Raw genomic sequence first — 21,807 nt, forward strand, 5'->3', positions numbered from 1 at the left:
GGGTCATAAGGAAGACATTCCAGACGTACCATTGAATTTTTCACGCTTTGGAGCAAGCGATCGTGCTGCTCAGCTATTGCCAAGGCAGCAGAGTGGACCTTCTGGTAGATGGCCTCCCCATCTCGCGTTTGAAAGATAAACAGCCCTTCCCCAGTTTCACACATCCTGTGAAAACAAAAACAAAAAGCTTTTGAAAATCCAGCTCCAAGAACTTCCATGCATGGAGGACCTAGAATACTCCATGAAACCAGACCCCTTTATTTCACATGAGTTCAGGATTCTTGTCCATATTTACTAAATGAAGTTAACTAGAATCAAAATTTCCAATTAGTTGTTGTTAATATGGGCAGGAAACCATTCATTCTAGGCTAACACAGTGCTGATTTTTTTTTTTTGGTCAAGAAGCAAAGGTTAATATAAAGCTGTTTCTTGATTCTTAGTATAATCCCAGTACTCTGGCTTCCCACTTTCAAAGGGGCACCTGAGCAAAACTGTGTTTTCATGACTGCCCATGAATCAGAAGCTCATCAGAGACTATGTCATCCAGCACAGAGGTGGAAGAAGGATTCTATGACTCCCAGATTCTGTTCTTTCCTCAGAGACAAAGGCTTTAAGGATTCTTTCATTTCCAAAATCAATCTGGATCCCTTTTTTTTTTTTTCCACTTTACCCACTGACTTTTACCTTGGACACTTTTCCAGCAACCAAAGTGGTCCCAAATGCCCCAACACTCTTTCCTCATGGCCTTATGCTAACAGAAGCCAGCAGATGGAAACCCAGAGCCCAGAGAAGGTAAAATAATGAGTTTTAGTTGGGTCTTTCCTATGTCCTTTGCGAAGATAAGGATTCAGACATAAGAACATGGTGGCCATTACAGATACACTTAACAGTGTTGAATTTCCCCAGAATTACTTTGTCTACATGATAAGCCTGTCACTCCAAACGATGATTATGCAATTTAGTCAAGAATCTAGAAGACAATCAGGAGCTCAGAAAGCACTGGGAAATTTACTCATGCCTGCATATAACAAGTCTGTATCAGGCAGAGTGAAATAAGAAGCAAATCTGGATTCCAGACTGCCTGGCTGGGTTGTCCCCTTGCCAGCTTTGCGAGCTGGTATACATTAGCCTCTCTACACCTGCATTTCCATTTGTAAAATAAATAGGATAGTAACCATCACCTAAATGTCCTGAAAGTGTTAGACAGGATTTGTGAGTACACAAAGGAAACCTTCACGTCCATTATTCCACTGGTAGGTAAGCTCCATGTAGACGAGATTTGTTCCTGATTTATTCACAGTTCCTCAACCAGTGCATACACCATGGCTTGCCCTGTATCTGGCGCTCAATAAAGAACTGTAGAATGGCTTGTGAAATAGCAGGTGGTGGTAGGCAAAGGTATAACGAAGAACTTGACCCTGGCTTCCTTGAGGAAGTTTTATTTAAATTAAGGTTTCACAGAGCCACTCTGGGGAGGGCAGGGCTCTGGCAGAGAAAGCAGGAAGAACAGTCTGGCAAGGAACTGCACAGAGAACGCCTTGAGGTGGGACAAAGTTGAGTGACCCAGCACACCAGGGAGACGGTGGCAGGAGGGACCGCCTATGCTCCTGGAGCTCCGGGGGCTTCATTCTGCAGAGTTGCCACCTGAGGGCAACAGTTCCCAGAGGCACAAATGCCCAACTTTGGAAACTGTTCCCTCTCTTTGCCAATGACATTTCACACCAACATCCTGTATGAGAAAAATACTAATGGGATTGCAATTATGAAAACCAAAATAAATGACCTCATGGCAGACAGTATTAAGAAGTGAACTTAAGAGATCAGAATCCAAGTCAGTTCTACATTGCCTCACGGTCAAGATGTATTTTGTGCGTGGGCATGTGTGTGCGTCCCTGTGTGTTTAGAATTTTTGGACACTGTGACAAGCAGGATGTATCTTATACTCAACATGTGTATTTATGGTAATCTTTTCTTCTCTCCACCCCTGCAAAGTGGTTATTAAGTCAATGTTACATTTCACATTTACGATTACGTAATATTTGAAAGAATACGGTACTTGTCAGACAAACATAAGGCAAATCATAAGAACAGCAGCAAGGGATGTAAAGGTAAAGACCTGGGATGTTTCTTCCAGGAGTTTACAATTTACTTGGCTAAGTAAGATCTATATAAGTGAATTGGTTCGAGACTAACATCATGGTACAATGAGCCTTAGTGGTCAGAGAAGCAGCTGATAAGCAAAGTATAGTCGGGGAAAGGGGTGGGTGTTGATGTTACATAGTAACAGAGAAAATCAGGAGCCAAAAACTTGAGAGAAATCGATCAGAAGCACCTCACGGAACAGACACAAAATTAGGAGCAAAGCATTGCAGAACGGTGACGTTGATTTGTCCGTGAAAGTGAGGTGAACAAATGGAGTGTGACCCTTTCCCCCCTGTGGCTACAGCGGGCCAGAGACACCATGGTAAGAAAAACAGACACACAGACATACAGAACGAAGTAAAGAGGCTTAAGCACATGGGATCTGGTGGCTCCAGCTTGAAGAAAAATCCGGGAAAAGGTCTGTTAGGAGCTTGTAACTTAGAACAGGGGCTCTCTACACTGGCACATCGGCAATATTGTATGGCCAGATCACTCTTGGCTGTAGGAACGTCCTGTGTGTTGTAGGATGTTGAGTGGCATCTCTGGTGTCTATCCACTGGCTGCCAGTAGTATCCTCAAGTTGTGACAACCCAAATTCTCTCTGGACATTGATAAATGTCCCTGAGGTGGCAAAATGTCTCCAGCTGAGAAGCACTGAAATAGACCAAACACAAGGGGTCGAGGGAGCACCGAACTTACGGGTTAGTGGTAGAGAGGTTATACACATAAGGCAGCTTCTGGGTTCAGGGGAGCTGCTGCTTCACCACGGACGGTATTCAGGTCGAAGCAGAGAGTACACACCCCGCCTGTGGTCTGTGTGGTCTAGCCCATTCCAGTCACTGGTGCCACAGCCTAGTGGATCTCAGCTTGAGACAAGGTGGCAGGTGACCCTGCCAGTGTGTCTGTCTGTGTGTGTGTGTGTTAGCTGGAGACCAGGCAATCTGGGCTGCCTGCTAATGGGATGACTGTCCTGTCCTTTCCTGAGACCAGTGGGGTGTGAAAGAGAAATCAGTGTAAGACCCTACATGATGCATCACTGTTCCACTCAGGCCGCCGAGCATGCGGCAGCTCTGCGGAATGTCAAGTCATTCTTGCACAACTTTCGGTCGTCAAATCTTTGTGCTGCCTATTTAATACTTTTAAAATCAACTCAGGTTTCTCCTCCCTTTAACAAATGTATTGTCCATGAGCCACCAAATCAATAATCATAAGCCGGAATGCTCCGCCATACATTGAAGGCAGACGTGAAAATGAATGCAATGAAAACAAAACATGTTCTTGAACTCTGTCTAGGTCCTCTTGTCAAAGATCTGAACGGGACATGTGCTCACTTGTTAGTAACACAGGCAAATTAGAAAAGTGTTAGAAGATGTGTTTTAGATGTGCCAGCACTCCACTGAAATGTTTTTTCTATAATTTAATCAAAAGGGTCAAAAAGGTAATTGGGAAGAAAAGGACTTCATTGCTGTGCGAGTCACATTCATTTAGTTATGCCTCTATCACTAAAATCACCCCACATTTGGGGAAATGTGGATGTGCTTCCTGGAGCCCTCCTCGAGGTGGGGTGGGAGAGAGGTAGGGAAGACAGAGTCTCCTCCAGTTCCCTCATATGCTGGAATCATGGTCAAGTATCCTGACCTCTCCAAGTTTCCACGACCTCATATACCAAATGTGAGTAATAAGATCACCCAAACCTCTGAGGGTACTGGGAAATTATATTTTATCTTTAGCAAAGGATCTTGTATCAAGGTAAGCACTGAATTGGGATTTGTTGTTGTTATTTTAACCCTTTAAAATGTCAAAGCCAATGAGGACGTGGTCCTCAGGGAAAACTTCAGGAGGGAGGCAAAACCGCATTTTTGCCTGGAAAGAAACGCGGGAGACCACATCCCGGAACAGTGGGGAAGCGAGCAAAAGATGCCTGGTGGTGGAAGGTGTGTGGCTGGGGAAGAAAGTCTATGTTTGAGGCTCATGGGCTATGAAAACAGAATAATGCAAAGTTCTTCTTTGAGAATGGAAATACGAATTCAGGAATAGGATTCTCCCATTAAGAAAACCAGCAGCTTTCACTAAATAAAAACTACAATGCAAATGACTGGGGGTTTTGTTTCTCCAGCCCCAGTGAAGTAGTATACTGTGTCTGTTCTGGAGTGTTAGCAACAACTTAAATAAAGCTCATCAGAACCATGAGAGACTATGGACTCTGAGAAACAAACTGAGGGTTCTAGAGGGGAGGGGGGTGGGGGGGTGGGTTAGCCTGGTGATGGGTATTAAAGAGGGCACGTTCTGCATGGAGCACTGGGTGTTATACGCAAACAATGAATCATGGAACACTACATCAAAAACTAATGATGTGATGTATGGTGATTAACATAACATAATAAAATAAAATTAAAAAAAAAAAAAGCTCATCAGCCCAGTGAGCGAGGTGAAGATAAGGTCCCAATTCGGAGGGTGCACTGATTGTCACATGATGTCCTTTCCCCCGTGGCTTCGCTATCGGCATCACCAGACTTCCTAACGGTTCCCTTAAATGTGCACATTAGCACTTTTTAGATTTAAATTCTAACCCCATGTGTATGGACTTGAGAGTTTATGAAAACAAAACAAAACTAAGCTAAACTATCCAAAGTCATAAAACATGGCTCGTGTAAGAGACAGTGATTTATTAATTTTATCTGTTCTTAATCACATAACAGGTAAAGTCAAAGAAACATCCCCTTTTCCCCTTTTGCTTCCCCATGCCCTGACCTAGATCTAGGGCGCCATTTGCCCCTCATTCTTCCTGCTGTAGCGAATGGAAGTACCTTTCACAATTTTTAAACTCAAACACCATGTGTGGCTTTCCTCATCCCCAGGAGAATGAAAAGTTGGGTTAGCACCAGAGGGAAACCGCTGAACAAGCCTTGACGTTAATATACCCGAAACTGAAGTCCAATCATCCCCACACTGCCCCTCTTACCCCACCCCGGAGTTCCTCCACAGTTTGAGCTGCTCCTGGAGGATCCTGACTCCTCTCTCTCTCCCAACTCATGTCCAGCCAGTCAGTACATCCTTTTGGCTTTAGCTTCAAAAGATGTCAGTATCCAAACACTTAAGCCTACGTTCATTGTCACCAACATCCTTGTAGCCATTCTTGTCCTCACTGTGAACACTACAACATCTTCCTAATTGGTTTTAGCCTGAGAGTCTAGTTAAAAAAAAAAGTGAGACCATGTCACTTCTTTGCTTACCACTTCCTATGTAGTAAAGAATTTAATCTTGTCCAAAAAATCTTGTCTAGCCTTGGCATTGGCGATTACCTGGGAGATCATTTTTGTTTCCCTTATTCTATCCCAGTCATGCCAGCCCAAGTGCCCACCAATGGATGAAATGCATAAAGAAAATGTGGCATATATATATGTGTGTGTGTGTATACACACACACACACACACTGTAATATTAGCCATAAAAAAGAAGTAGATCCTGCTACTTGTAACACCATAGATTATTATTAGCGCGGAAGGTCTCGGGGACTCTTTCTTTGAACCTTGCAGTGACCCACCTCTACCTGCCACCCCCAGTAGCACCCCAACTAAGACTAAAGCCAAATTCTTTACAGTGGTCTTCAAGCCCCACACAGGCTGACCCTCCCTGTTGCATCTCTACCTTTACATACATTGCTCCCCCCTCCCTTATTCTGCCCCAGTCATGCCAGCCCATTGGCTCTTCTTTGCACACTCCACATATACCCCCCACCTCGGCACCTTTTCCCCACCTCCTTCTTCTGGGTGGAATGCTCTCCCCCTGATTCTTCCTGGAGTTTTTGTCAGGCATCACTGACTTGGCAAAGCCAGTCCCACTAACCCTATTTAAAATTTCACTCCCTCCTGTGGCACTTTCTATTGAATGACTTTAGTTTTTGCTGTGGACTTAAACAATCTGACATCTCTTTTACTTTTTAAAATGTCTATTATTGTCTGTATCCCCTTTCCTCTACAGAATGAATTTCAAAAGGGCAGAACACTTGTATGTTTCATTCACTGCTACATCTACAGTGCTTGGAACTGCACTAGGCTCTTAGGGTGCACTCAGCAAACATTTGATGTAAGAAGGAAATGACTCATTTTTACTACACCCTTCTAGAATGTGAGGTACCATCACATATAAAGTGGTCACATACACTAGTGGATCATCGCCTGCAGGAAGACGGCTGCACATACAAATGGCCAACAGGTTCATGAAAATACATCCAGCATCACTAATCATCAGGGAAATCAAAACCACAATAGGATATCACCTCACACCTGTTAGAACGGCTAATATGAAAAACGAGAAGAGATAACAAGTATCAGAGAGCATGTGGAGAAAAGGAAATACTTGTGCACTGTTGGCAGGAATATAAATTGGTACAGCCACGTGGAAAACCGTATGGAGGCTGTTCAAAAAACTAAAAATAGAACTGCCATATGATCCAGCTATTCTACTTATGGGTATATATTCAAAGAAAATGAAATCACCATCTCAAAGAAATATGTGCACCCCATGTTCACGGCAGCATTATTTACAATAGCCAAAACATGGAAACAGCCAAGTGCCCACCAATGGATGAAATGCATAAAGAAAATGTGGCATATGTGTGTGTGTGTGTACACACACACTGTAATATTAGCCGTAAAAGAGAAGTAAATCCTGCTATTTGTAACACCATGGATAGACCTCGAGGGCATTATGCTAAGTGAAATAAGTCAGACAGAGAAAGAAAAATACCATATGATCTCACTTGTACGTGGAATATAAAAAAGCCAAACTCACAAAATCAGACAGTAGAATGGTGGTACCAAGGACTGGAGGGTGGGGAAAATGAGATGAGCACAGGGCACAAACTTTCAGTTAGAAGGTTAAGTTCTGGGGATCTAAGGTACAGCATTGTGACTACAGTGAAAAATACTGTATTGTATACTTCAAAGTTGCCTAAGAGAGTAGAACTTAAATGTTCTCAACCACACACACAAAAATGATAATTATGTGGGGTAGTGAAGGTATTAACTAAACTCACCATGGTAATCATTTTGCAATATACACACTGCACACTTTAAACTTAAACAATGTTATAAGTCAATGCTACCTCAAGAAAGCTAGAAAAATAAATAAATAAAATAAAAAATATACATAAAAATTTTTCTTAAAAATGATGGCCACAAGACAGGATGTACTGACGAGAGGTTTTCCCCAAAGGTCATGAGAAAGTCATCCTTTCCTTTAGGGATTTCACATGTTAAAATCACAACAAGGAGGTAGAAGGGACCTGGCTAAGCTTCTTATGCATGATGTGGCCTTGCCTTGTCTGTGTTCACACCCTCACACCTAGCACAGATCTCTTGAAGATGATTACTAAAAAGCTTACTCCTAGGGCGCCTGGGTGGCTCAGTTGGTTAAGAGACTGCCTTCGGCTCAGGTCGTGATCCTGGAGTCCCGGGATCGAGTCCCACATCGGGCTCCCTGCTCGGCGGGGAGTCTGCTTCTCCCTCTGACCCTCCTCCCTCTCATGCTTTCTGTCTCTCATTCTCTCTCTCTCAAATAAAAAAAATAAAAATAAAAATAAAAAGCTTACTCCATAGAGTAGAAAGGAGAGCTCTCTCTTCTCTTTCACACCTGCCTCCATTAAAGGAATATTTATAATACGGGTGCATTACCTTTATAATTAAAATTACTCTTGAGATAAATGCTAATGGGGAATCAAAGGCCACATAAATGGCACAACTGTAGTTGGCATTTTCTTGCAAAAGAAAAGAATCACACTTCTAAGCAAGCCCGCATGTGAGATCCAGGACGTGTTTATGCCAATTTCTCCGCTCAACATGGCAGGAAGAATGGAGTACTCTTTGTTTGTCAATTTGCTTCTGATCATTTAATAAGAAGGGGTATATGTTTCCTAAAATATTCAGGAATGAGAGATTACTAAGTAGCTTAGAATCAAAAGGAGAAATAGAGAATATTCAACAATTTATGTTAGAAGAGTGGTCCTGTAAACTCATCAATTACAGGGGGAAACAAACAAAAAAAACCCAAAAAACTTTTCACATATTTGTGCACTCCCTTTAAGAAAAATAATTTGTACATACAATGTCGATTTTCACATATACTTGGCATACCTAAAAGTTTCTCTTAAAATGATGTCAAAAGCACAAAAGAGACTCTCTCTGGCTGGTAAAGAGAAGCACTCACGCGTGGTAATTATTCAGTACCTTCTGCCAAATGTCACCTGAGCTTCTTTCACTCCTGCAGGTGCTAAACCCAGGGTATTAATTTAAATCAGTCAGGAGGTAAGGCAGAGCCTGACACTGGAGCATGCTAACTCAGCAGCCAGCTATAAAATTAACAGGGGTACTTACTGGACACCTGCCACCTTTCTTTAAACAATCATATTTCAAGAATGGTTCCAAGGGAGATGTTAACGCAGTTAGAACCTCATGTCAGTTGGATCTTCCCATAAAAAAAATCAGAGCCCCTGCCAGCCTGATGTGTTTCACTGAAGTTTCAGGGCTTCCAAGTGGAAAGAAACAAACAAAAGACCAGAAAAACCTCAAAGTAAGCAATATGCCTCTCAGCCCACCAGATAAACTAACAGTTCTTGGTCTACAGGGGCTAGGAGTGGCAATTAATCATGCAACTGCACTTTATTAAAAAGCTTACATTTCAACTCTGGATTTCTTCAAGGAAAAAAAAAAAAAAACAGAGATATGATCTGATTTGCTTCTATTGGGTGGAGAGGGGGAGAAACAACATCTAGAAGACTCTAATGACCTATGATCATGATCCTGTTGTCCAGGAGAGTCAAGCAATCCTGGCTCTAAGCGCCTGTACTTCTAAAAGAATAGGAGGTTCCAGGAACTAAGAAAATTCGTACATTAGCACACATCCAAATGGTTTTAGGGCGCTCTGGTGATGTAAGAACGCTTTCTCTTCCCTAGCTCCGTAGAAGTTAGTGAAGAACTAGGCTCACCTAGTGGAATATGACATTTAGCCTTCTTAGATATCTGCAGGGTTTGAAGTAAGAAGACCGGAGTGTGACTCCTGAATCCACCACTTACTAGTCTAATGTCTCTGGACCAGTCATCCAGGTTTCCAAGTTTCCTTTTAAGATGAGAATGATAATATTCCCTACTTTATATGAGCAGCGAATGACTTAAATGAGACTGTGCATGCAAAATGCTTAGTATAGTGACCTTCATGTAGTAACAGCTCCATAAATATCAGTGATTATTTTCAGTGGCTGGCATGCCTGCTGGAACAGAGTTTTGCAACTGGCTAATTGGACCAGATACCTATTTGTCGTGGGAGGTGGTTCTGTGTAGTGTATGTTTAGCAGTATCTCTGGCCCCTCTACCCACTAGACGCCAATGGCATCCCTGTCCAATTGTGACAATCAAAAATGGCTCCAGACATTGCCAAATGTTCCCTGGGACAAACACATCCCTGGTTGAGAACCACTGTTCTGTATCTCTGCACCATTATGAGTGATACGACTAATTACAGTCCAATAGCTGCTTCGCCCTATTTGCTTTGAGCAATTATTAAATGCTGTATTGGACACATTCTGTTAGATTTTCTTTCGTTTTAAACCTTACATCCATCCCTCTTCGATGGCATTGGTACCCTCTTCCTGCTTTGGGAGAACCACCCCACTGTATTTGTACCCTGTGTGCTTTGTGTAAAGTCCCCAGTATAGTACTTGACCCCTAGCGAATGTGATGGTCAATATATGGTAGGAATTTCTCTCTCTTCTATTGGCTGACGGTGTGAGAAGATCCCAAAGCTCTTGGAAGCCACCGTGCAGAGCCAGAGCAAAGCTCTCCTAGAAGAAACAGGACTGAGAGATGAAATCTATGGTCATTTAGACTCTGAATCAAGTCGAGCCTGATGCCATCTCTACCTCCTTGACCCTCAGTTATGTGAGCCAATGAATTTCTTTCCTGTTGTGTCGGTTTGGTTGGTATGACTGTCTACTACATGCCAGGCATTATGGCAGGTTTTTATGTAGGTCCTTCTTTAATATTCATGGCAATCTTCTGAGGTACATAGTGTATTGTACCCATTTTACAGGTGGCCAATGGAGCTTAGAGAGTTAGGTCATTCCCTCAAGGTCCAAAGCCAGTATGGGGTAGAGCTGCAATCTCATTTCATTTCCTCCACAATGCCCACCCAGTTTATTACACATGCCCCGGTGTCAGTCTTGGTGGGGTAGAGTGGGCCCACTGAGCAGGAATAACACTCAGTCTCAATTCTAAACAGAGGCTGAGAGTGAGCAGAACTTTGTCCAAAGTTTTTGGGGGAGATTCCTTGTGTTCTGGAGGGCAATATTGCAAAATCTTTGCAGATGCATGTTGGATGCATGAAAACTATTTGCCTAACTCCTCTTCATTTATTGACATGAGATAGGGAGAAAATTCTATTAGTTAAAATGAAACTGCTTTGTTTTGAACACATTCAAAAATAGCCAAGGAAAAAATTATCTTCACTAATAAAGCAAGGCAGATATGAAACCTTCATGCTTGGGGGAACAGAAATGATCTTATTATCCTGAGCATCTTGATGGTAACTATAAAAATTCATCTTTATTTGAGTTTCAGGCAAAATGTAAAGTAGTAATATTACCTTGTGTTTAACACTGTCTGTATCCTGCAAACTCAAGTCCTACTCCAAAAGTAATCATAATAAAATATCAAAGACACTACTAAGGGGAAGCTCAGCACCCTTTCAGATCATCTGCGTGCATCATCACTGCTGTTATCCACAACAATCCTGCAAGGAAGTTATGACTTGGATAAACTTACAAGGGAAGTTAAAACCTTTGTTCAAAGTCAACCGCTAATAAAGAACAGACATTAAAAACTAAGGCCCCTCTGACTCCTGAATCAGTGCTTCTTCCACCCCACCGTGCTGTCTGAGAAATGAACAAGATCTTAAGAGCACCATCCCGACACTTTCCCTTCTGAGGACTCACTCTCCAGTTAGCACCAGCCCCACAAACTTGACCACTGAATAAGAATGGGATTCAGAAGTAAAGTGTTCTAAGTCCCTACAATATTTGAGACACAACACTGTGGGGTGTGGGTTGGAGGTACTGTACTCATCTAACAGCTGGAGATCTTGGACAAAGTACCCTAAAGGTCAGACCATACAAAGTACAAAGTCATGGAACAAAATGCTTTCATTTTCCGAATCAGCACCTTATGGCTTTTGGTCAAAGGAATATTTTTGAAATTTATGTCTCCAATATATCCATAATTTTCATCCATTTTTTTTTACCTGAGCTCCTGTAGTATCTCCCCATATGTACATCTGCCACCTCTATTCCATTGTCCATACACACACACACACACACACACACACACACACACACACACCTGCTTAAAAATCTCTATGGTTTCCTATCACACTTAGGAGGAATATCAGTCTTTAAAATAATCTCCTAGATCCTTAGCAGTCTACTAGACTAATATGAATAAATTAAACTTTTGCAAGATGTGAGTAACATTAAAACCTGAAAGATAATGTCAAAAAAAGTTTAATATTAGTCATGAGATACTAGAAAAGTTTACTAAGGTTTTAACTTTCAGAAATTATGATGGAAAGACATATTCTTCCTACTACTATTCCTATAAATCCAAGGAATAATTTAAAAATTTTAATGTTTGAATAAGGGCTACCCAAGATAGGCCCCAAATATCCTGATCAATGCAGAATTCTATTGTGCGTCGATACAAAACAGAAGTGGGAGATGATATGAGGCATATAATCAATAGAAAAGTCTACTTTTATCATAAAACATTTTTCATACATAGATTTCACTGGTAATGATTAATACATAAATAATTTCTGAGACCCAAACAGGGAAATATACCCACTTTCCCAAACAAATTCTGATCTTTCTACAGAGATGTTCCCATAAGGATAATAAACAAGTAATTCTGACAAAAGAACATTGCTCTGAAGATATATTTTTTTTTAAGTTTTATTTTCTAACATGAGGACTTTTGCCGTCTCTGGGAGATTCACAGACTCATTTATAACATTTCAATTTCCAGGTACTTAAAAATAAAACAGAATGGGAAAGAGCTGTTTGGGAAAGAAAGCTTAAAAACTTTTGAGGATAGTTATAGGAGAATCAAATGGATCATATTTCTGAAAAGCAAAGCTTAAATAATTGGGCTTTGCTTATCACAGAATGAGCACACTAAGTTGAGTATAGCATTATTGTTATATATTCACACAAATTAGGGTCTTACATGTTTGGAACTCCTGTTTTTACTCTCCTTATATCAAGTATTGTATCCCTGTCGGGAAGAAACCATCCACTTTTACAAACAAACAAAAGATTTTTCAAAGTCACAAGCTGACTGCTTTCAACTTTAATGTAAATGTCAGGCCATGTTACAGAAGGACTTGTATTTCTTAAAATTTAGTCATTTAAATTCTAAAATACAAAATTAATCTGCGGCATTTGAAAAAAAAAGAGCCCAAATTCTGAGGGAGGAGGGTGGGTGAGGGGGAGAAAAGTGAGATCCTGATTAGATGAATCTCTTTGTAGCTAACGATCAACCCAAATATTATTGGCACCCTCTTCCCTTTCCAAAATTGACTTCTGAAAGGAAAAAGGGCAAGCCCTAGAAGGGCTTATTGGGTATTGATTGCAATAAGCCAGTTCTAGAATCAACCTCCTAGTGTTAGCGCTATTCATTACACCGTGGATGGAACTCAATCAATGGCACCTTCAGAAATGCATGGCCCCTCATACTGATAATCTACCATAGTAAGCCAACAAGGAAACATAAACAGAATAACAATATGGATGTTTTCCAAACCCAAGAAGCTGGCCTGTGTTCAGCATGACCCAGGAAATGGTACATTTTCAGCCTTTTTACCTAATTCAACTTCAGTTTGTGGTACGGAATCAAACCGTGCAATGAAAATTCATGTCACATTCATGAAACATTAGAATCCCGCAGGGGAAATAAAGCCATATTGAATAGATGACTCCTTTATAATATGCCTAGCACTGTAGGGTCATAGCTCTCCACGGTTGCAGAAGCATGCTTCAGGGTGGATCTGATATGCAACCCTGGGGAAAGACAAAAAAGTAGAAGAACAGTCTTGAAACTCACCTCCCTGCCTCAAAAGTGAACCAAGCAGCATCTCGCCCATACCGCCGCAGGGCGCTTAGCGGCCAAGAGATGAGTTTGACTCTGGGATTCTGGACGTCCCAAAGACAGATGTGCTCATATGTAATCTGCAAGGCACATTCGCCATGTACATCTAAGTTAGGGGATGGCATCAAATACACATTGAATCTCTCTGGGAGAAAAACAAAAGGTTAGTCTAAAATCCCGGGAATAAAACATCAAAGACATTGTAGGAACAAAGAGGCATTTCAAAAATAATTCTAGCCCATATTCTAGGTTTAGGTTGAACATTCAGGAAGATAAACCTTTCTCATAAATTCATAGTCCCAGAAAATGATTTTTTAAATGAAGACCATGTTAAGTAACATAATAATGTCACAGTCTGGCTGTCAACATACACTAAACACTATTTACATGAGCAAAGACCATTTTTAGAATTTTTGAATTTGCATAATAAAAAAAATTTGTATGCCAATAAAAGACTAAAGCAATGAAACCATTAAAAACAATTTTTTTCCTGCCAAGTACGTATTAATTACACCCACATTTTTGTGTTCACAAAAGATGCAGGTGCAAAATAATTGTCACATGATTTAATGATATTAAAGTTATACTGATCAACTCATAATTTTCATAACTAAATGAATAAAACTACATCCCAAATTATTTAAATAAAACCCCACGCTAATACCATGCACTTAACTGACCACCAGTTTGGGAAAAATCCAATGGATGTATTTGAATTAGTTTTAACAAGAACTCTCTTTAGCCAATTACAAATATCCATTTGCTTATTTGGATGATTGTTAATATTTAACCAAGATTACTCTCAGTAAATGACTTGGCTTATTACTGCAACCAAATTTTTATCCCCACAGACTCCATCACGGTATTTCTGTTATATTTCTAGAAAATTCATTAATTTAGGAAATTATGAGTCAAAACCTCTAAGCGAAACATGAGCAAAAATATTACTACACCAAACACATTTTCACCTATCCCTCATTATGGTAGATCGCCCATTATCTGACAAAACAGTGTGGCACTGATCTTACCAGTGGTATTCTAAATTAATTATTTTATAATAAGGAAGTCATTAGAATTCTTATTGATTTTAGCTGAGTTGAGTAAATGGGGGTGTCATGACTGCATGATTTCATGGATCTATTTTTCCATATTTTCTAAAGTTATTTCAAACTCCCAATAACTAATTATTTGCTACTTTCTAGCAACTATTATTTTAAAAGTATATTCTAATGGAGTAAAATCTCTCCCAGGGTAGTTCTAGAATAAGTCAGAAAAACTGTCATCATTAAGTAAAAAGCAAGAGAGACCATTACCAATTCATTCACTTAAAAGTTCTTCTATAACTCTACTTCACTCAAGGATAACAACAGTAACAGTGGTAAGAGTGACTGCTTAAGTTACAATTACTTGAAGTCACGCAAATTAATATCGTAAAGTGCCTTCAAAGACATAGGTGAGCTTTGTAATAATCCTTCCTAGTTATGTACCAGGGATATTCTTATTCCTATTTGACAGAAGAGGAAACTGAGGCACAGTTGGCCCGGTAAAGGGAACACCTAGGCACAGCCCGTTCTTGGATTCATTTGCAGCATGATTGGGATATTGCTTCATAAATATAAATTTGTGAAAACCAGGTGCTGATATGAGCACTCTAGATTTTAAAAAAATCAAAATCTATCATATTTTCCTCTTTATGTCTGGCTTCATATGCATCTGTCCATGAGGCACCACAGGTGCATCCTCTTTGCCCGGAGCATCCTGATTCAGTGAACTACACAAGTTAGAGCCCAGGGCTTGGTTGTATGACCTTGGAAAATGGCTTGGCTTCTCTACAGCTCAGTTTCCCAGTCTACAAAGAGACTTTTTTTGAATTAGCCAAGCACTTGTAAGTCTCAGTCAATAACATTTCCATGGAGATGGGTTATGGCAGATACGGTGCACCCAAAATAGTCCCAGCCTGTAAAGGTGTCATGAAGACAGAGTTCCAAGTGAAAGCAAGGGCATTTTTTATTAACAATTGGAGTGTGCACCCATGGAAAGGGTCAGTACATTCCACCTCTGCCACGCTCATTATCAAGCCAGTGGACCAGTGGCCTTTTCTGGTGCGTTCCATCCTCACAGATCAAGTCAATGGGCTACAAAAGAGCAGGACTCTGGGATCCAATCTGCCCTGTCACAAGGCTTGGTTACTTGGAAACGAAGAAATAATTCCTCACCTCCAGGCTCATACTGTAAACCAATACTGAGTTTTGCTGAAATGTTCATGGGTATTTTGGTCATTATTACCTAAAATGATTTAGTTCCATGTTGAGTGTTGAGCTCAAGGCATTGGCTCAAGTGTTTAGTTAAAAAAAAAAAAAAAGCACAGAATTAGGTAGGTTGAAACCTGAGAAAACAGTCATGAAGTTTGGATTCTATTAAAAACACTGGAAAGCTTTCAATGAAATACTTCTAATGAAAAACTTAAGACAAAAAAAAAAAAACAAAACACAACCCATTATGTGGTAAAATCAGTATATTATGAATACAGGTAACATAAGCTGTTGGAATTAGAGCAAGAAGTGTAGCTCTTCTGAACGTCAGTCTCCTCATCTGTAAAAGGAGGGAAGGTATGGTGTCTGCTTCATGGAGCTGCCAGGAAAATTAAATGACCTAATGCACCTGCCACAGGAACTGGCACATGGCAGGTTTCCTCAGATTCCTAGCTGACGGTATTCATACAGATACATTCATATTTGTGCATTGAAAACACATTAAGAAAAGAAACACATTGAAATAGTAACATAGGATCTGGGTCAACTAAAAGGTTCTTTTTACTTCCTTATAAATTTTTGTAACTTCAAAAATGTCACATAATGAAGATGTCTTATGGTGGGACAAAAACAGTGTTCAAGAGAGCAAAGGAGAGAATTTTCTTTACATACCACTCTGTTCTCTCTCAACCCCAGTAGCCAATAAGTCAGGCTCTCCGAGGCTGATGTCATTGATCCGTGTGCCCACACACTCCATCTGGAGTACTTTGCACCATTCATCGGCCTCAAGATCTGTGGAAATGTCCAAAAGATTAACATGCATGCCCAGCGCCTGCTTAAAAGCTAAAAGCAAAAGCCCTCCCTGCCTTGGACGAACCTGATTCACAAGCAAAGGTCTTGGAGGTATCATCATTGAAATAAATCCCTATGGCATGTTTCTTGGTGCTCTTTGGCAACCGAGCTACGTTCTTCACGTTGTTGAGCTCTGTAACCTGAAAAATGAACAATTGCAAATCTGATCACACTCCCTGAACGAACACGCCCAGTCAACACCACCACACTAAGGGAAGGCACAGTAAGTGGAAGGCACACCACACATGAACACCACTTGACCGAAAAGTGCATTTTTGAAAGCTGCAAATTATTTCTGTGTTATCCTTAATACATAGCAAGGAATGCCAGTGAATTACCTTCCTTTTTATATTTTCTGAAGCATATTAGGTGGCATGAACTCAAAACTTCACAGAGATAGAAAGCTCGTTTTGGTGTTTTTATCTCCCAGAAGATTCTCCCCAGTGAATAGTTCTCAGAACTATATCCCCATCTCCGTGGAAAGCCTTTCAAATACTCTAACCCCTCAGGGTACTCCCAGTGAAGGTAACTTACACCCATCCACCCCGAGAAAGGAAGGGAATGGTGACCATCAATTCATAACTGTGTCATCTCACTCTTCAATAATCAGGAATGGAGTGTCAGAAGTCCCCAAAATGCCCCTCTACTCGGGGTTCAAGTCCTATATTCCAAGACGGACAGTGGCTTTGTCCCATGCTTCCCCACTCTCTGGCTTACTCCCAGCTTCTCAGTGGTTTACAGGGCCTCTGTTTTAGAGTCTGCATGGCATCACCTTTTTCTTCCCAATAGGGAAAGCTTTCCCCATTAGACATGCTCTCTTTCCTTCCTCTAACCCACAGTCACTTGGTCCCTGTTATAAACTTCCATAACGTTAACACTTTTATAAACTACTCCCCTCCCGCTAAGGGTATTGGCTTACGGTATTTCCAAAATGGCTGTCCCTCCTCCAGTTACACCCAGATCCCCTGCTGCATTCAAGGGTTGTGATGACTGGTTGCGTGAGAGAAGGCACTGGTGACCTCAGGGTATTTACAAGACAAATAATGCACATTAACAAATTTAACCTCCCCTTAGTATATCTCTTTTGTGTTATTTAAAGGAATATATCTCCCATCAGTCTTTGCCTTTAGCACTATCTCTCATCTTATTCTAGATTTAAGGAATGCCTGGTTCAAGAAATAGGGGAGGAGAGAAGTCAATATCCTCCACACATACCCTAACCTGATTATTTCATTCCCCAACTTCTTAACCTCCATTGGCTCTCTTTCTGGTATAAATGCAAATTTCTTGGCATAAAATATCTTAACAGTTGTTACTGACCAAATGTTTGTGGCTCCCCAAATATATATGTTGAAATCCTACCCTTCAAGGTGATGGTATTAAGAGATGGGACTTTTGGAGGGTGATAGGTCTTGAGGGTGGAGCCCTACTGAACAGGATTAGTGTCCTTATAAAAGAGACCCCAGCACACTACCTCCTGCCTTCACCACGGGAGGACACAGCAAGAAGATGCCTCCTATGAACCAGAAAGCAAGTTCTCACCAGACACAAAATCTGCTGGTGCCTTGACCTTGGACTTCCCAGACTCTAGAACTATGAGAATTACATTTCTGTGGTTTAAAAGCTACCCAGTATACGGTATTTTTTTATGGCAGTCCAAGTGGACTAAGACATCAGTGTCCCCCCAAAGCTGGCTAAAGCACTACCTACCTTAGTAGGTAACTTTAGTAGCTTGACACCACCGACTTTATTCTCTAGCTACTCCAAATCCCTCAGAGTTTACCAGATGCAACTGTTGATTTTTTGAAGATTTTATTTATGTATTTATTTATTTTAGAGAGAAGGAGACTGCAAGAAGAGGAAGGGGCAGAGGGAGAAAAAGAATCTCAAGCAGACTCTGCGCTAAGCACAGAGCCTGACATGCGGCTCAATCTCAAGACCCTGAGATTATGACCTGCGCTGAAATCAAGAGTCAGATGCTTAACTGACTGAGCCATCCAGGCACCCTGCAACTGTTTATTTTTTGTCTATGTATTTTTGTGCCAATATCCCAATCCAACTATTTATTGGTCTCTCCACTTCCATGTAACCTCATTAATTCACTGTAAACACAGCATCCAGAAGATATTTTCAAACATAAGTCTGATACCAGCATTTCTGTGCATAAAACAGAACACTGCAGTGACTTCTCATTGCACTTGGGACAAGCAGCCAAGCCCTTAGGATGACCATCAAGGCCCTCTGTAGTCTTCCTTAAGCTATCTTACCAGCCTCCTCTCTTACACCTTCCACATGAGTCATAAGTTCCAGCCACACTGGCTTTTGTTCAGGCCCCAGAAGGCACCATGATTCTCCTGGCACAGAGCCTTCCCTACACTCTCCTTACTTCGCTTACACCCACCTTATGGGTCTTAGTTCAAATTGCAGTTACCTGCAGAGCCCTACTGGACACCCCCTATCCCTCCATCTAATCAGAGTCTCCAGGCTCTATCTTCTAATGACATCTTTGCCCTCACGCCCTCTGATGGCCATATAGGCCATGGTTTAGTGCCTGTCTTGCCTCTAGAATGAAAATTCCCTAGGTTTTTGCTCACCACTGTGTCCCCTGAATCTAATACAGAGCCTGCCACATAGTGGGAACTCAATGAATATATGTGAATTGATGAACAGAAGACCAAACACACCCACAAATTTACTTGCACAGGGCCTCTCCAAGGTGAATGCCTCTTTCTCCAGGGAAATTTCACTTTTCCTGCAAGGCCCACTTCCTTGGGGATACTTGCCCTGACCTCTGTGTGAAGTACTCGTTGCCTTCTCTCTGTTCCCATGTATGCTGTATGAAGCTTTGTTCTATTATCTGTGATTATAATTAATCCATCGATCTCTCCAGCACCCAGCTAGACGTGAGTCACCTATCAATGACTGATGGACCGAATCAATGACAATCATCTGAGAGCCAACATTTATTGAGCCTGCTCCATATACCACATGCTGTGCTTAGACTAGTCTTACATAATGTGTCTCATTTGATCTTCATAAACACCCTGCAACACAGATATTACTATCAGTTATTTTCCAGCTGAAGTAGCTGTAGATGAGAAAGGTCAAAGTCATGCACTCAAGGTCACAGCAAAAAAATGGCAGAACCAAGTTCTGAGTGAGGCAAACTGACCCCAATGCCTGTGCTCTTCACCCATCTAAAATACTAAGGACTGACTCTAAGTCCTTTCAGCCCATAGAATCTTCAGCCTGGAAAGTCATCACATATTTGAGGACTTCTTTGTTTTCGCTGGTGTAGAGGAGGGGCGGGGGATTGAGGGGGGCAGGTGAAGTAGGGCGTGAGTGCCCCAGGCTTTATTCTGACCCTCTACTGAGACATTATATAAAAGTAGTCCACCCTAACCTGAAGCACAGCAATGACTTTGAAATATGTCATTTCATTACACATCCATTAAAGGTAAAGAGGAAGGAACGTCACCTGAAAGGGTCAGAAAATGTAGGGTGAATTGCATGAGTCAGAACACAATTACCCATTTGGGAAATTGGTTTAGAGAATAAGCAACCCAACACCCCCGGCTCGGAGAAGGTGAGTGTTCACAGAGCAGGCAGGATTATGTTTGATGTGTCAAAGGGCTAGCAGGTTCTAACGCAGTTTCTGCCCCCAGTTCAGAACCACATCTCAATGAGCTCATGCCTGCCCACATCCCCACCCCCCACCACCCACATACATACTCCTTACTTTCAAAAGAATTGCAATCTATGCTAATCCATAGTAGAGCCTTCCTCAAAATACATGCTAAAGTGAAAATTATGAGAATATTTGCAGGTATATTTATAAGTCACTTTAAAACCTGTGTAAGGCAGATTTATTTCCACCATTGCTCCATTTTGTAAATGAGAAAACCAAAAGCAGAATATATTTTTTTAATATTCCTTTTTTTTTTAAGATTTTATTTACTTGTCAGAAAGAGAGAGAAGAGAGCACAAGGGGGAGCAGCAGACAGAGGGAGAAGCAGGCTCCCCGCTGAGCAGGGAGCCCAATGCTGGACTTCATTCCAGGACCCTGGGATCATGACCTGAGCTGAACGCAGATGCCTAACTGACTGAGCCACCCAGACATCCTTTCAACATTCCTTTTCACAAAGACATAATTTGCCCCTAAAGAGTCACTTTTGAAGCATAGATTTTGATAAGGTCTCAGGTTCATGTGTAATATGAATGTTATTTTAAATGGGGGCTAATAAGTGTATCTGATCATCAAAGGTGACTGCATCAGGGGCACGTGAGTGGCTCAGTTGGTTAAGCATCTGCCTTCGGCTCAGGTCATGATCCCAGGGTCCTGGGATCGAGGCCCGCATTAGGCTCCCTGCTCAGCGGGAAGCCTGTTTCTCCCTCTCCCACTCCTCCTGCTTGTGTTCCCTATCTTGCTGTGTCTCTCTCTGTCTAATTAATTAATTAATTAATTAAATTTTTTAAAAAAGTGACTGCTTTGGATCCTCAATACGACCTCAAAGAAGATGAGCTTTCAGGACCACGGGCAGGCAATACCTTCAGGTCACCTTCAGTTTGAATTTCTTGTCTTTTCCTTAGGTCTCAGATCCGAAGTTATTTCCCACCAAGTTCAAAACTTTTTAAGAAAACTCCCTCCTGAGCCTCTGTAGTCAGAGATTTTATTTTTCTTTCACAGTGTAAGAGAAAAGCTACACCCTAAACTCTACATGAATTATACCATCTTTGTGTAGAGATTCACAAATAAAATGTAAAAATTTCTTCAAGGTGTTAACAGCATCAGGAGGGAGTGACTTAAACACAATTATAGGAGAGCCACATTTCCTCTTCAAGAATCTTCCTGGAATCCATTCACTCATCAAATTTTTTAAACTCATTGTTTATTCATATTTATTTATTTTTTGTTTATTCTTATTTAAAGGGAGGAAATAAGCAAAGAACTATTTTACCAGGCAGGGATAAGGAAGTGCTATGAGGACAAACAAAGGTGTGAAAAAGGATTTCAGGGGGCTCAGGAGATTCTGCTATTTTACATAAGGGGGTAAGGATGCCCTTTCAGAGAAGGGATCATTTGAGCAGAGACAAAAAGATCTAAAAAAGTGAATCATATGAATAGCTGGGCCCAGCCACTCCAGCCACAGGTAAGAGAAAGTACAAAGTCTCTGAGAAAGGAATTTACTTGTTTGGCAAGGATGAAGTTTGCTTATAGGTTTGAACATTTGACCTCCTGCCCTTGACATGTGCACTTAAGGATAAGCCTTCTCTGTAGTCCCCCTTCTCCCCCAGGCATCTCCCTGCCCACATTCCCCATAAGGCTATGCAGCTCATGAAAAGTCAGGGGACCTAAGGAGATCAATATC

General features: G+C 41.2%; 1 protein-coding gene across 1 annotated transcript in view; it reads right to left on the minus strand.

Moving 5' to 3' along the window:
• DOK5 (docking protein 5) overlaps positions 1-21,807 on the minus strand; it is a 134,541-nt gene that overhangs the window by 33,181 nt on the left and 79,553 nt on the right. Inside the window, exons 3-6 of the mRNA XM_081832549.1 lie at positions 16,464-16,578; positions 16,259-16,378; positions 13,290-13,479; positions 30-165 (exon numbers count right to left, since the gene is read on the minus strand). Of these exons, the coding sequence (XP_081688675.1) occupies positions 30-165; positions 13,290-13,479; positions 16,259-16,378; positions 16,464-16,578 (561 nt within the window). The remainder of the gene's footprint in view (positions 1-29; positions 166-13,289; positions 13,480-16,258; positions 16,379-16,463; positions 16,579-21,807) is intronic.

Source organism: Leptonychotes weddellii, chromosome 10, assembly GCF_054177405.1.
Source record: "Leptonychotes weddellii isolate Sample4059 chromosome 10, ASM5417740v2, whole genome shotgun sequence".
In the NCBI taxonomy this organism is placed as follows: domain Eukaryota; kingdom Metazoa; phylum Chordata; class Mammalia; order Carnivora; family Phocidae; genus Leptonychotes; species Leptonychotes weddellii.